This window comes from Pelophylax lessonae (assembly GCF_965119305.1).
Source record: "Pelophylax lessonae genome assembly, chromosome: 4".
Taxonomy (NCBI): domain Eukaryota; kingdom Metazoa; phylum Chordata; class Amphibia; order Anura; family Ranidae; genus Pelophylax; species Pelophylax lessonae.
Genome location: NC_138771.1, coordinates 60,142,335 through 60,158,267, shown reverse-complemented (window position 1 = coordinate 60,158,267; position 15,933 = coordinate 60,142,335). Strand labels below are relative to the sequence as shown.

At 46.6% G+C, this 15,933-nt stretch overlaps 1 protein-coding gene across 1 annotated transcript in view; it reads left to right on the top strand.

Annotated features, from left to right (window-relative positions):
• FES (FES proto-oncogene, tyrosine kinase) overlaps positions 1-15,933 on the top strand; it is a 344,941-nt gene that overhangs the window by 281,835 nt on the left and 47,173 nt on the right. The window contains exons 16-17 of the mRNA XM_082253226.1: positions 1,669-1,763; positions 6,506-6,629. Coding sequence (XP_082109352.1) covers positions 1,669-1,763; positions 6,506-6,629 — 219 coding nt within the window. The remainder of the gene's footprint in view (positions 1-1,668; positions 1,764-6,505; positions 6,630-15,933) is intronic.

The window sequence follows — 15,933 nt, the reverse complement described above, 5'->3', positions numbered from 1 at the left end:
ACATTCGTCCACTGACCACCATTGTGAGAGGCATTCTTCCTACTGCCCCTTATTGTAAGGGACATTCTTCACACTGACCCCCAATGTAAGGGACATTCTTCCCACTCATCCCCAATGTAAGGAGGCATTCACCCTACTGCCCCTTATTGTAAGGGACATTCTTCACACTGACCCCCAATGTAAGGGACATTCTTCCCACTGACACCCAATGTGAGAGACATTCTCCCTACTGCCCCTTATTGTAAGGGACATTCTTCACACTGACCCCCCAATGTAAGGGACATTCTTCACACTGACCCCCAATGTAAGGGACATTCTTCACACTGACCCCCAATGTAAGGGACATTCTTCCCACTCATCCCCAATGTAAAGGGCATTCTCCCTACTGCCCCTTATTGTAAAGGACATTCTTCCCACTGATCTCCAATGTAAGGGACATTCTTCCCACTCATCCCCAATGTGAGAGACATTCTCCCTACTGCCCCTTATTGTAAGGGACATTCTTCACACTGCCCCCCAATGTAAGGGACATTCTTCACACTGACCCCCAATGTAAGGGACATTCTTCCCACTCATCCCCAATGTAGGGAGGCATTCACCCTACTGCCCCTTATTGTAAAGGACATTCTTCACACTGACCCCCAATGTAAGGGACATTCTTCCCACTCATCCCCAATGTAGGGAGGCATTCACCCTACTGCCCCTTATTGTAAGGGACATTCTTCACACTGACCCCAAATGTAAGGGACATTTTTCCCACTGACACCCAATGTGAGAGACATTCTCCCTACTGCCCCTTATTGTAAGGGACATTCTTCACACTGACCCCCAATGTAAGGGACATTCTTCCCACTCATCCCCAATGTAAAGGACATTCTCCCTACTGCACCTTATTGTAAAGGACATTCTTCCCACTGATCCCCAATGTAAGGGACATTCTGCCCACTGACCCCCAATGTAAGGGACATTCTTCCCACTCATCCCCAATGTAAGGAGGCATTCTCCCTACTGCCCCTTATTGTAAAGGACATTCTTCAAACTGACCCCCAATGTAAGGGACATTCTTCCCACTGATCCCCAGTGTAAGAAGGCAGTCTTCCCACTAACCACTAATGTAAAAGGCAATCCACTGACTCCCAATTATTTTCATTTAGCAGAGGTTCCCTGAGACCTAATACATTTTTAAAGGGTTCCTCTAGGATAAAAAGGTCGAGAAAAGCTAAATTGGAGGATATAGCAAACAATAGTGAGAAATCATAATCTATATAATAGGTAGTGACAATAAGTTTTGGATGGACAACCCTAAATTAACCCTTGATAATAGTTATACTACATAAAATACTGCTCTAAATGGGTCATTCTTTGCACGCTTATTTGCAAAATTTCAAACTAAATAAATACTGTAGAAATGTGCTTTACTATAGAAAAGCTGTAAGAAGAAAAAAAGATCATAAAACACAAGAAAGCAACACAAATGGCAATTTTCTGAAGTCTCAGTTTGCAAGTAAACATTGGTTAATTTTTATTTTTCTATTGTTATGATTTATGCAATATTTAAAGCTGAGCAAGCTCCACATATCTGTAAGTGTAGATCATGGTGTCATAGTATCAGCCAACTTCTACTGAGTCCCCAAATGTAGTTTTACCATTTGTGTTCTCTTTGTGTAGGATTCTGAAGCAATATAGTCACCCCAACATTGTCAAACTGATCGGAGTCTGCACACAGAAACATCCAATACATATTGTCATGGAGCTGGTCCAAGGTGAGTATGAGCCTAGACTGCTGGGCATTAAAAACCATAAAATATATCCCAACATATCAGGCATATTTAAAACTTAAAGCTTAACTTTACCCATAACAACTTGATAAAAAAGAATGTTCTTTAGCAAGGAACGTACATTCTACATTAATTTTTATGCTACCAACATTAGTGTGTGCTGTAAATTGCCTCCAGCATTGTCCTTGTGTCTTTTAGCTGGAGGCTGCCATTTTGCTGAAGCCCAGAGCCCCTGAGCAGCAGTAAATCTTTAGGCTGTCAGCAGATCGACCTCTACATTTTCAGCTTAGTTCTGAAAAATAAATAGCAACTGAGCATGTGCAGAGCAGGGTGAGACAGTGAATTACTGGATTTTAAACAGTATAGGCACCTGTTTTTAATGTTGTACATAGCTATAGCTACAAAAGGGGCCAGCCTGAAGTGATCTAGCAAGACCTAATTTTCCTATCAGTGCTCAATAGTGCTGCTTATTACTGCCTACTCATCCTTGCCACCCACATCAGTGTTTTTTTTTTAAATGTTTGGGTTTTTTTGGGGTTTTTTTTAGCAAAAAATAAAAACCCCAGCTGTGATTAAATACCACCAAAGGAAAGCTCTATTTGTGTGACGAAAATGATAAAAAAAATTAATTTAGGTACAGTGTTTCATGATCATGCAATTGTCATTTAATGTGCGACATCCTGGGCAGGTAGGGGGTGAAAGTGCCCTGTATTTAAGTAGTTAAAACAGTTGGCTTGGGAAAATGCTGTATCATGACCATTAGATGGTGCAAATAATCATAGAAAATACAAATTTCTTACAAAAACACAGTGCCATCCACTGGCCATATTGCGGTATTTTTCCAAACAACACTTTTTCTAGGAATGAGAAATTTTTGGCCTGTAGAGGAAATAGCCTGAGGAAATTTGATTTGCCCTATGCGCACAGAACAAAACGTATATGCCAGTTTCAGCAGACAAATAGCTATGTAACTTTTTTTTTTTATAAAATTAAAGCAGAACTCCAGCCAAAAATAGAAAAGATAAAAATAAATAGCCTATTAAATTATTGCAGCTTTTGCTGCATAATTCATCTTCCAACCATAGATTTCCTCTTCTGCACTTCTTTCTGCCACTCAATGGCCAGCATCATTTAACCTATTTCCCCTGGGCCCAGGTCATCCTGGACCCACCCCTAGCCCATAACTGGACAGTGAAATGAAAATCAGCAAATGGATGAGCTCATCTCTCTGCCAGTCTGCTCTCTTCCTCTGTCTTCATGCTTCTTGTTAGCAAATCAACGCATTGGTTCCTTGTACAGCTTCTTCATCTTAGCCCCAATACATGAGGCTTCAGCATTTAGCTGAGGGCAGAGGGCACAGGTGCACCATCCAGCTCTGCTTTTGGCAACGAGTCAAACTCTTAGAGAGACTGACAGCTGCTGTGGCTGGATAGGGCAGGATGGTGAACCAAGTGGTACTTACCTCTAGGGCAGTATGCGCCAGGGGATAAATGCTTGGAATGTTCCAGGCATTCATCCCTGGGGGCATATTGTCCTAAACGTAAGTACCGCTTGGTGCACCATCCTGCCCCATACAGCCACAGCAGCTGTCAGCATCTCAAAGAGTTTGGCCAGCTGCTGGCAGCAGGACTGGGTGCCTTCTGTCCACAGCCAAATGCCAGAGCCTCATGCATTAGAGCTAAACGCCCAGGGTGCACGTGGCCACAGCTGTAGAGCACCAGTCCACCAAACCCTCTTTTGCTGGTAAGTCAGTGATGAAGGAACCCCTACTTGTGAGGTAGAAGTGTTCCCAAACACACCTACTGCAGGCACATTACTGTCTGTCACTTACAGAAAATGTGATCTAAATAGGGTCAGAATCAAGACATTTCTAAAAGACACCAATGAGATTCAAGCTTGTGTTGAACATTTGAATGTGATTGGTAGGAAATAAAATGGGGGGAATTATACAGCACAAACTTCCAGAGGCGTAACTAGAACCTTCAGGGCCCCGATGCAAGAAACCATGAAGGGCCCCCCAGTCCCCTGGCCGGGGCCCTTCCCTTCAAGCCCGGGGCTCTTCCCACTAATCCTGGGGCTCTTTACTCTCATTGCATGGCCTTTTATTATGGTCCCGCATCAGGATCCTTTCACAAGTTCTGCAGTGGGCCCCCTTCCTGCAATCTTGGGGCCTCCCCACAGTGGTGAAATGCCAGGGCCCGGTCGCAAGTGTGACCTTTGAGATCCTAGAAGTTCACCCACTGGTTTGCTACCGGGCCCCCTGGAGCATGGGGCCCGGTAGCGATTGCAACCCCTGCAACCCCTGTAGTTACGCCCCTGCAAACTTCAGAAAGTACACTTCTAGTGACTCTGTGGGGTGCTCTCTGTATTTGGGTTGCAGTAATTTTTAGAGTGCTTATTTAAGAGAACTTTTTACCTTTAACACAGAATATATATATATATATATATATATATATATATATATATATATATATATATATATATATATATATATACACACACACACACACACACACACTACTTTTCCAAAAGTATTGGGACACCTGCCTTTACACACACATGAACTTTAATGGCATTCCAGCATTAGTTCATACGGTTCAATATTGAATTGGGCCACCCTTTGCAGCTATAACAGCTTCAACTCTTCTGGGAAGGCTGTCCACAAGGTTTAGGAGTGTGTCTATGGGAATGTTTGACCATTCTCCTAGAAGCGAATTTGTGAGATCAGGCACTGATGTTGGAGAGAAGGTCTGGCCCACAGTCTGCGCCCTAATTGAACACAAAGGTGTTCTGTCGGGTTGAGGTCAGGTTTTTGTGCAGGCAAGTAATGTTCCTACACCCCAAACTTGCTCATCCATGTCTTTATGGACCTTGTATTGTGCAGTGGTCCAAATCATTTGGTGGAGGAGGAATTATGGTGTGGGGTTGTTTTTCAGGGGTTGGGCTTGGCCCCTTAGTTCCATTGAAGGGAAATTTTAAGACGTCCGCATACCAAGACATTTCGGACAATTTCATGCTCCCAACTTTGTGGGAACAGTTTGGGGTTGGCCTTTCCTGTTCCAACATGACTGCACACCAGTGCACAAAGCAAGGTCCATAAAGACATGGATGAGCGCGTTTGGGGTGGAAGAACTTGACTATTCTGAGTCCTGACCTCAACCTGATAGAACACCTTTGGGATGAATAGGAGTGGAGATTGCGAGTCAGGCCTTCTCGCCCAACACCTCACAAATACGATTCTGGAAGAATGGTCAAGCATTCCCATAGACACACTCCTAAACCTTGTGGACGGCCTTCCCAGAAGAGTTGAAGCTGTTATAGCTGCAAAGGGTGGGCAAACTCAATATTGAACAGTACAGACTAAAGCTGGATACACGCTATACAACTTTTGTTGTTGGATTTCGTTTAGATTTACCTTCAACTATGTAGTGCAGGGGCCTGCTTGATTGCATACAAATTAAAAGTGTTTAGATTTGACCTCGTATTATATGGTTTTGGTAAATCTAAAGGAAGAAATCTAAAGACAATTGGATAGTGTATATGGCCCATAAAGCCCTGTACACACGCACAGATTGTTGGCCGTAAATTGTCGGCCAACGTCCGATCGGCCGATTGTAGGCTTGTTAGTATGATGCTTACGACAACCAACTGCAACTTTTCGGCCGAAAAAAATCTGGTGTGCAGGCTATAAAATTTTTGTTGGCCAACAACAGAACGGCCGATTGTTCCTCAGTCAGTACAGATTTCGGCAGACAAAAATCAGATGAGCAAGACTGGGCATGCTCAGAGAAGAAAAAACACAGGGAAAGTCAACCATCACATGACATCACTTCTGCAGTTGTTTTTTGTTGGCCAACAAAAGTCCAGTGTAAGTCTAGAGCACATTTCAACCAACAAACAACACTGGACAATAGACGGCCGATCGGTCGGCCAACAATCTGTGCGTGTGTACGAGGCTTTAGACTGGGATGCCATTAGAGGTTATACGCGTGTAAAGGCAGGTGTCCTAATACTTTTGGTAATATAGTGTGTGTATATATATATATATAATTAGAATATAATATTTTGTTATATAATATAATTATCTATTATTATAGAATATATATATTTTTTAGAGATCCAGTACATTTTGGTAGTTCCCATAGTGGCCAAAAGAAGTCTATGGGAAAATCCCATACATCCGCGTGTAAAGGCAGGTGTCCTAATACTTTTGGTAATATAGTGTGTGTGTATATATATATATATATATATATATATATATATATATATATATATAATTAGAATATAATATTTTGTTATATAATATAATTATCTATTATTATAGAATTATACATATTTTTTAGAGATCCAGTACATTTTGGTAGTTCCCATAGTGGCCAAAACAAGTCTATGAGAAAATCCTAAACATCCAGACAGTTATGAGGCAGGAGGACTGGACAGAGAAATGTTGGTGTATTTAATAAACATTGCAGCCATTATCTTTCTTCAATATCTTCAATTTAGTTGGCATTTTCCTTTCAGATTCAGTCTTCTATGAAAGAAGAATCAGAACAGTTCATAAGAATAGAAAGGTTTGAGGGCATAAAAATATATGATATTTAAGATTATCCTGTGATTTTCAAAGCAAATTTTTTCCTAGAATGTGATTGATGGCTGCTGAATTTGTATAAAGGAACACAGAGCGGGCAGACAACGCAGTTGGATGAAGTCATTTTGTTCTCCTGCAGGTGGCGATTTCCTAACGTTTTTACGGAATGAAGGAAGCAGACTGAAGATGAAGGAGCTTATCAGGATGTCAGAAGATGCTGCTGCTGGGATGGAATACTTGGAGAGTAAACACTGTATTCACAGGTACTGGCCAGGAGGGATATTGCTTCAGTATCTCACAAACACAGACTTGGATATTTGTAAGAACGGGTCACAGCCTGTAGGCTTCTGCTCGTTTGTCATTACTTCATGCAAATATGAAACACTTTTTTTTTCGCCGCGTTCTTTCTTGGCTAAAATTTTGAAAATCTGGGCTAGTTTTTAATTGCATTAAATATAAAAATTAAAAAAAAATTAAAAAATTAGAAAACAGCTGTAATTTATGTTCCATTTATGGATGCCAAGATTTGTAATTATGACCAATGCACAACTTGGTTAGCATGATTCATATTATCACACTGATCGTTTTTTTTCAGTTTTTGCGTAAAAAAAAAGTGGAAGAAATCCCATGACTATTAAATCCTATGGAACTCTTCACACTGGTCAGTTGCGAGTCTGTTGCGTTTTCATTCAAGCTGTTTTTTTTTTTTATGCAAGTTTGCAATCAAAAAGCCGAACCAAAAATGCAGTTCCCCATTGAAATGAATGAAAAACAACCGCAGTTGCGTTTTTGGTGCATTTTTTGATTGCAAAATGCACCAAAAAACATATAAGCGTTTTTACCGTGTTTTTGCAACAGAACAGTGTAAAAGCAGTCTAACCAATGAGGTAGGAAACTGATAAAAGACTTCCAATTTAAGAAAAAAATAATAATTTTAGTTAGTCAGCAGGTGATGCCAGTGGTTTGCACTACCCCCCACATTGCCAGGGGTTTACGTGTAATTATTCCTGCATCAGCAAAAAAAAAAGGCATTCTCTGCATATGTAGTAGATCGGCCTTTATGAAACTTTTCTTTAAAATGGAGGAACCCTTGAAAAAACCTTCCAGTGTCAGGGAACCCTTGCTAATAATAATAATTATATCCACAGCTCATGGTGCTATCACGTACCTGGTGGAGACCAAGCTGTAGAGGGGGCTTCTCTTGCACCTCCTGTCCAACACCCCTGATAGAGATGACAGGCGGTGTAGGACACAGAGTGGCACGAGGGCCGGTATAGCAGGTGATGTCTTGGCAGAAGACTGATGGCTGTGGATCACCGGATGAACACCTGAAACTGGAACTCGGTGATGCTGGATGAGAAGGCAGGAGCGAAATCGGAACACAAGCCAAGGGGTTGTCAACAGCCGGACAGCACGGGTACAGGAACGTGAGGCAGAAGCGGAGTCAGGATACAAGCCGAAGTCGGTACACAGTCTGGCAGCAAGGTACAAAGGCATAAGGCAAGGCAGGGTCAAAGACAAGCTGAGGTCACAAGGCAGGCAGGAATCCAAGGAGAGTCAAAAGGCAAGCCCGGTCGGTGTAACGGGAAATCCACAAGCAGGTCAGGGCACAGGTAAACAGGAACACAAGCTGAAAGACCACTCAGCAATGTGCTCCTGTCACCGCCTGGTATAAATAGGCCGTTTGGCACCAATTGCGTGCGCACGTTGCGTACGCACGTTCGCGCGTCCGCGCATTGGCGCATTCGCGCATTGGCGCATTGGCGTGTTCGCACATTGGCGCATGCGCATTCGCACATTGCTTCCCGTGTGCCTGGGCACGCGCACTGAGCGTCTCTTACATTGCCCCCCCCCAATGGGCGGCCTCCGGATGCCCATCTGCAACATCTTCTCAGGATGAAGCTGAAAAAAGGTTTGAATTAGATCCGTAGCATGGAGGTTGGCTTCTGGTTCCCAAGAATTTTCTTCCGGGCCATAGCCCTTCCATTTAATTAGGTACTGGACAGTACCTCCTCTTTTCCTACAGTCTAATATTGCTTCAACCTCGTATTCTTCGTTGCCATCAATAGTTTCAGGCGGAGGTGGATCCGACTCTCGGTCAGGAAATGGATTGGGTCTGGTAGGCTTCAGTAGGGACACATGGAAAACAGGATGAATTCTGTATGTTTCCGGGAGTGAAAGTTCATAGGCAGCAGGATTGATTTGTCTCTTAATAGAGAATGGACCGATATATCTAGGCCCCAGTTTCTTAGACGGACATGACAGTTTTAGATTGATAGAGGATAACCAAACCTTGTCTCCCGGTCTGAGGTTTAGATCTCCCCTCCTCTTCCTATCAAAAAATTTTTTGTTGTCTTGCTGTGCTCTGACAATGGCATCTTGCAATAATTTGTTGTTGGTTTGCAAAAATGTAGCTTTTTCCTGGACTGCGGGAACCAAGGAATCAGGTATTACGTCAGGCATAAAGGCTGGGAAGTACCCATAGTTTGCAAAAAACGGGGCTTGACCCGTGGCTGAATGCACTGCGTTATTATATGCAAACTCTGCTAGGGGTAAAAGTGATGCCCAGTCGTCTTGTGAGAAAGATGAAAAACACCGGAGGTACTGCTCCAGGGTCTGGTTTGTACGCTCCGTTTGCCCGTTTGTTTGCGGGTGATAAGCTGAGGAAAAGTATGTGTCAATTTTTAATGTTTTGCAAAGGCCTCTCCAGAACCTCGAAGTAAATTGCACCCCTCGGTCTGAAGTGATATTACTAGGAATCCCGTGGAGCCGAACCACTTCCTTGATGAAGGTTTGGGCAGTTTCCATTGCTGAGGGAGTTCCCAACATAGGGATAAAGTGGGCCATCTTTGTTAGTCTGTCGACCACCACAAAGATGGTCGTGAATCCTTCAGAAGGAGGGAGCTCAACGATAAAGTCCATGTTTATCATTTCCCAAGGCCTCTTGGGAATGGGCAAAGGTCTTAGCAAACCCCAGGCTTTGGCCTTGTCATTCTTGTTCCGGATGCAGATTGTACAGGTGCTAACATAATTACGGCAGTCGGACCTCAGACCAGGCCACCAAAAGGACCGTTGTACCAGGTCAACCGTTTTAGATATCCCAAAGTGCCCTGCCAAGGGGTGATCATGGCACAGGCCGAGGATCTTGGCACGTAGACCTGGAGGTACAAACACTTTTTGGTTATAGAAAAACAGACCTTCTTTTTCCTGAAGGCACATACCTGATGGTAAAACATCCCTTGTGGACGCCTGCTTCAGCTGCGTTAACAGATCCGCTTGCAAAAGTAGAAAACTTTGGGATGGCAGGATTGTGTCTACTGGGTGACACTCTTCGTCGTCTGGGTACATGCGGGAAAGTGCATCAGGTTTGCCATTCTTGGAGCCTGGCCTGTAGGTGATATGGAAGGTAAAACGAGAAAAGAACAGTGCCCACCTGGCTTGACGTGGTTTCAGTCTCTTAGCTGTTCGGAGGTACTCCAGATTTTTGTGGTCGGTAAAGATCAGGATAGGGTGAGATGCTCCTTCTAATAGGTAGCGCCATTCCTCCAAGGCCGCCTTGATGGCCAGTAATTCCCGGTCTCCAACATCGTAGTTCCTTTCTGCTGGGCTGAGTTTCCTGGAAAAGAAGGCAACAGGATGAAGAAGAGATTTCGTACCTGAACGCTGTGACAGGATGGCACCTATGGCATTTTCTGAAGCATCCACCTCGAGAACATAGGGCAGAGCGGGATTTGGGTGTCGTAAGATAGGTGCAGTAGTGAATAGAATCTTCAACTGGTCAAACGCAGCTTGTGCTGCCGGTGTCCATTGGAAACGGGTGCCTTGCCTTGTTAGCTGGGTGACTGGAAGCATAATGGCGGAGAAGTTCTTGATAAACTTGCGGTAAAAATTAGCGAAGCCAATGAACCTTTGTGTGCTCTTCCTGTCTGTGGGAGTGGGCCATTCGAGGATCGATTTGACCTTTTGGGGGTCCATGGAGATCCCAGAAGTGGAAATGACGAGTCCCAAGAATTGGATTGATTCCTTTTCGAACTCGCATTTCTCAGCCTTTGCGTATAATCCATGGTCTCTTAGGCGGCCGAGAACCTTCTTGACATGTTCACGGTGCATTTCAATGGAACCTGAAAAGATAAGAATATCGTCAAGGTAGACAATCATAAACAAATCAAGGAAGTCTCTGAAAATATTGTTCACGAAATGCTGAAAAGTAGCTGGAGCATTGCACAATCCAAAGGGCATGACAAGGTACTCGAAGTGGCCGAATCTTGTGCGAAAGGCGGTCTTCCACTCGTCGCCCTCACGGATCCGTACTAGGTTGTATGCTCCACGTAGGTCAAGTTTTGTGAATACCGTGGCTGCCCTGAAACGTTGGAAAAGTTCAGGAACTAAGGGCAGGGGGTATCTGTTTTTGACAGTAACCTTGTTCAACTCCCGATAATCAACACAGGGGCGTAGAGAATGATCCTTCTTTTCAACGAAGAAAATACCAGCCCCTGCGGGGGACGTAGAGGGCCGGATGAAGCCTTTTTTCAGGTTTTCGTCGATGTAAAGGCGTAATGCCTCAAGTTCTAGTTCAGAGAGGGGGAAGATACGCCCAAACGGTATCTCAGCACCTGGTAAAAGTTCAATTGGGCAGTCATACGACCGGTGAGGTGGTAGGATGTCTGCTTTCTGTTTATCAAAGACTTCCAGGAACTCATGGTAAGCTGCAGGCACAAGTTGGGATGCAGAGGGATCAGGTTGCAGGCCCAAAAGTGATGCTGGTTTCCCTGGACTGGGCTGGAAGCAGTTTTGTTGACAATAGGTGGATGGAAATGCCACTTCTCCTGACTTCCAGTTTATCTGAGGATTGTGTGCTTGTAGCCATGGGATACCGAGAATGATAGGGAACAGAGGAGATGGGATAATATCCAAGCACAAGTATTCTCGGTGGCCTTTATTAGAGATAGCCAGTAATGGGCAGGTTTCTTGGGTTATAGGCCCGGACTTGAGATGGGATCCGTCAGCTAGATGGATAGATAACTGACGGGTTTTCGCTTGCAGAGGGATCTGATGACGCTGAGCAAAGTCACTGTCCATGAAGCAGCTGCAAGCGCCGGAGTCAATAATGACTGGGACTTGGATGGTCTTTCCGAGAATCTGTAGTGAGAGAGGTAGAGTAATGTGAGTGGACAGATCCTTCCCAGAACTGTTTGCAAGGTAAGAAGGAAAAGCAAACTGAGACTTACTAGGCCGCACCGGGCAGGTCTGAAGGTAATGTCCGGCTTCCCCACAATAGAGGCATAAGTTGTTTCGGCGTCTTCGCAATCTCTCCTCAGTGGTTAGTGGAGAATGTAAAAGTCCGAGTTGCATGGGCTCCACACTGGAGGTTGTGGGGAAAGCGACAGGTGGATGAAAAGCCGGAGGTGACGGCACTTGAGGCAACATCCAGGTAGGTCTGGAACTTCCAGCTCTTTCCACTCTCCGCTCCCTGAGCCTGCGGTCAAGCTGGATAGTAAGACTAATAAGGTCATCAAGAGAATCAGGCGTACCCACTCTGGCAAGTTCATCCTTAAGGCCCTCTGATAGGCCGAGACGGAATTGATGCCGTAAGGCTGCATCATTCCAGCCTGTATCGGAAGCCCATCTGCGGAATTCGGCGACATAGTCCTCAGCAGGGCGGCGGCCTTGTTGTAATGTATGTAGGGTTGCTTCGGCTGTAACAGATCGCTGGGGGTCGTCATAAAGCTGCGCCATCGCTTCGAAAAAAGATGAGATGGTGTTCAAGGCCATATCATTTTGTTCCAGGAGACGGTGGGCCCAGGATTGCGGCTCTCCGAGAAGTAGAGAGATTACGAACCCCACCTTGGTGGATTCAAGTGAGAAAGTCCGTGGCTGCAGGGCAAAGTATAGCTCACAAGAATTCCTGAAAGCCCGGAATTTGTGTCGGTCACCCGAAAATCGTTCTGGAGCAGGTACCCGAGGTTCCGGTGGTGGCAAAACCACTGAAGGTGTGGATAGAGCCCGTTCGGGCATAGAGGTCCCAGGTGCCGGGGTTGCCGGGGTAGAAGCCATGGATTGGATGCGACCCTCTAATTGGAAGTAACCCTCTTGCAAGGATTTGACTGCTTGGGTAAGCGAAGCAAGTTGCTGGCATACTGCCTCTAGAGGTGAAGCCCCTCTCTCGGTCTCCGACATCTGGCTGAGTGGTACTATCACGTACCTGGTGGAGACCAAGCTGTAGAGGGGGCTTCTCTTGCACCTCCTGTCCAACACCCCTGATAGAGATGACAGGCGGTGTAGGACACAGAGTGGCACGAGGGCCGGTATAGCAGGTGATGTCTTGGCAGAAGACTGATGGCTGTGGATCACCGGATGAACACCTGAAACTGGAACTCAGTGATGCTGGATGAGAAGGCAGGAGCGAAATCGGAACACAAGCCAAGGGGTTGTCAACAGCCGGACAGCACGGGTACAGGAACGTGAGGCAGAAGCGGAGTCAGGATACAAGCCGAAGTCGGTACACAGTCTGGCAGCAAGGTACAAAGGCATAAGGCAAGGCAGGGTCAAAGACAAGCTGAGGTCACAAGGCAGGCAGGAATCCAAGGAGAGTCAAAAGGCAAGCCGGGTCGGTGTAACGGGAAATCCACAAGCAGGTCAGGGCACAGGTAAACAGGAACACAAGCTGAAAGACCACTCAGCAATGTGCTCCTGTCACCGCCTGGTATAAATAGGCCGTTTGGCACCAATTGCGTGCGCACGTTGCGTACGCACGTTCGCGCGTCCGCGCATTGGCGCATTCGCGCATTGGCGCATTGGCGTGTTCGCACATTGGCGCATGCGCATTCGCACATTGCTTCCCGTGTGCCTGGGCACGCGCACTGAGCGTCTCTTACAGGTGCATTAGTGCTTTTCACATTAGTGGTCATGTGAAGGAATTGCCACCTTACAGTTAGCTAAAAGGATTTTTCTCTATCGCTCATTGACAGACGTAGTCCTCGGTGATACAGCACCTTCGGGTTATGTTGCCTCCACAGGAGCAGGACTAGACAGGAAATTAAAATGCTCTGGCCACACCCTAGGGGCAGTCCCAGAGGGTATATCCTCTCTCTCTCTGCCTCAGCAAATCAGTTATTTTCTGTCTAGTTAGGAGTAAGGACCTAGATACCTTGCTGGGATCTTCGGTCCTGGCAAGATTTTTTTTCTTAAAAAGATTTTTTTAGACAGCTTTTTTCTCCAGTGTTCCTGTGAGATCTTCAAGCAAGAAAGCTGAACTGGGCGACGGGCTGGATGTTGAGATCCGGTGGTCACCCCAGTTCAGCCTACGAGCGCGTGCAGGCCATAGCTCCGCACTGGGTCGGCCGCGACAAAGTCCCATTAAGGGACTGACCCCGCGAGTTAAACGTCTCGCTGAAACGCCTCGCTGAAACGCCAAAGACCATGAGTCACGGCGTCCGTATTGGTCGAAAGCCCTCCCGCCCCGGTGGAGAGGGGTACTGTCAGGAGTTGGTGCCCGCCTGGTTCCGGTATGGTGAGTAGTATGTTCCCCCTTTTCCCCCTGACGGGTCTTGTGGTGAACGCGGGCCCCTCTCTGTATGGTAAGATAGAGTCCCCCTCTATCCTATAACATGGCACAGATCCCCCTACTTTGAGTGTGATTTTATGTGCAAAAAGCCAGGAGGCTTGGTTTGGGAGCTAACAATCTAATTGTATACATGTTTAAAAGATTGTAATCAGTGGCAGTCTGGGAATCTTACTGTGATAAGAATAAGGTACCTACCAGTCAGAAGCCACGGACATGTAGACTGCCTTCCTAGTCAAATCTCCAGCTATAGCAGGCCTTCCGAACGGCCATGAGGTCCGCCAGGGCCGGTACCGCCAACCACGCCAAAGATCCCCATGCAGAGATAGTGTTGTGTGCCCTGCAGCACACCGCTATTCGGTACAGGCCGCCGCCATTTTTTTTGCTGGATTGCACGAGCCGCCATTTTGGCGTAGCCTCGTGTCTCCAGCATGGGGGCGGCCATGTTTGAGGTGATCCAAACACCTCGTGGAGCTAGGGGAGGCGCCGGAAGGCGTGCAGAGGGGCGGAGCCGCCTCCTTTCTTCCTGGGCAGCCAGCCAAAAGACTTCCTGTTTGTCAAGACAGCGCTGTAACCTGTTGCAGTTAAACTCTGAGAATCAAGTGGTGAGCCTGGGGGTCTATCTCTCTCTCTCTCTCTCGATCGATAGGGATCCCTAGCAGGTAACACTAAGGGGCTTTTGTGGCGCTGGGGGTCTGAAAAAAAAAAAAAAAAAGTTTTTCATTTTTGAATTATATTATCCGGGAAGTTACTGGAATAATCATGGACCCTGCCACACAAATTCCCCCACCTGTTTCCCTCGAGGGGGCCACGGGACCCGCCGATGCACAGAGTGTAGAGGCATTTACAGCAATTTTGGAGTCTATGGTGGCTCGGGTGGAGGCGGCCTCTCAGGGACGAGGGTCAAGGAAGCGACCCCCGCCTACCCCTATATTATCTGGCACCTCTGACTCAGATTCAGAGATGGTCACTGCAGTTGCAGCTCCCTCTGCAAGGGCTGTTACCTCAGGTAAAGCTCCCTCAGACAGTGAGGAGGACGTTTCTTCTCCTGCTATAATTCAGGAAGAAGCATTGGTGGACGCACTAGTTGTGGCAGTGAAGGAAACCTTAAAACTTGAGGTTTTACCGGCAGAAGCAACTGATACAGAGATTCCTTTTGGTACTAACAAGCCCATCAAAACGGTGAAGGTTTTTCCTGTACCCAAGTGTTTTGGTCAGTGGCGTCGGCAGGGGGGGGCTGACCGGGGCTATAGCCCCGAGTGTGCTCCCCAAAAGCCCCGGGTCTCCTGTTGCTTTTTAAAATGATTAGCCCCGAGTCCCAAAGCCTGGGTTTGGCCGAGAACTCGGGCTACATACCTCAGCAGTGTAAGATTTATAAAGCACATCCAATGATTGGTGGGCAATCCGGGGCAGCCGCAAGGAGAGTGAATGCAGCTGTCAAGTTTCAGCATTGATGTCGGGTGTGGGCGGGGCCGGTATGCCACGCCCACCTTCCTCCCCAGACAGCTTCTGTTTGTCTATGCACGGAACAATGGGGCGGTCCCGCCCACACCCGAAATCAATGCTACTTGACAGCGGCAATCACTCTCCTTCCTTGTGGCTGCCCCAGATCGCCCACCAATCACTGGATGCAGTGGCGTAAAGGGCACTGTGTAAAGGGCAGGCAGTGGCAGCTCCTTCAGTCCGGAGACTAGCGGGGGCGGAGCCGCGGCGGGAAGGGGGCGGGGCCTCGGCGGGAAGAAGGGGGCGGAGCCTCGGCGGGAAGAAGGTGAGTGCCCATTGCCCAAGTGTGTGTGCTGGGTAGTAGAGGGATGGGGAAGCTGCATATAGAGGAATTCATCTTTCCCTATTCTTTCTGCAGCTGCTGAATAACTGATTCTCCTCCTCTCCCTCCTGTAGGAAGAATAGGGAAAGATCAATTCATCTATATGCAGCTGCCCCATCCCCCTCCTATACAACTTCTTTTGCTGGCTCACCAGTGCTCTTAAACCCCCCCCCTCCAGTGT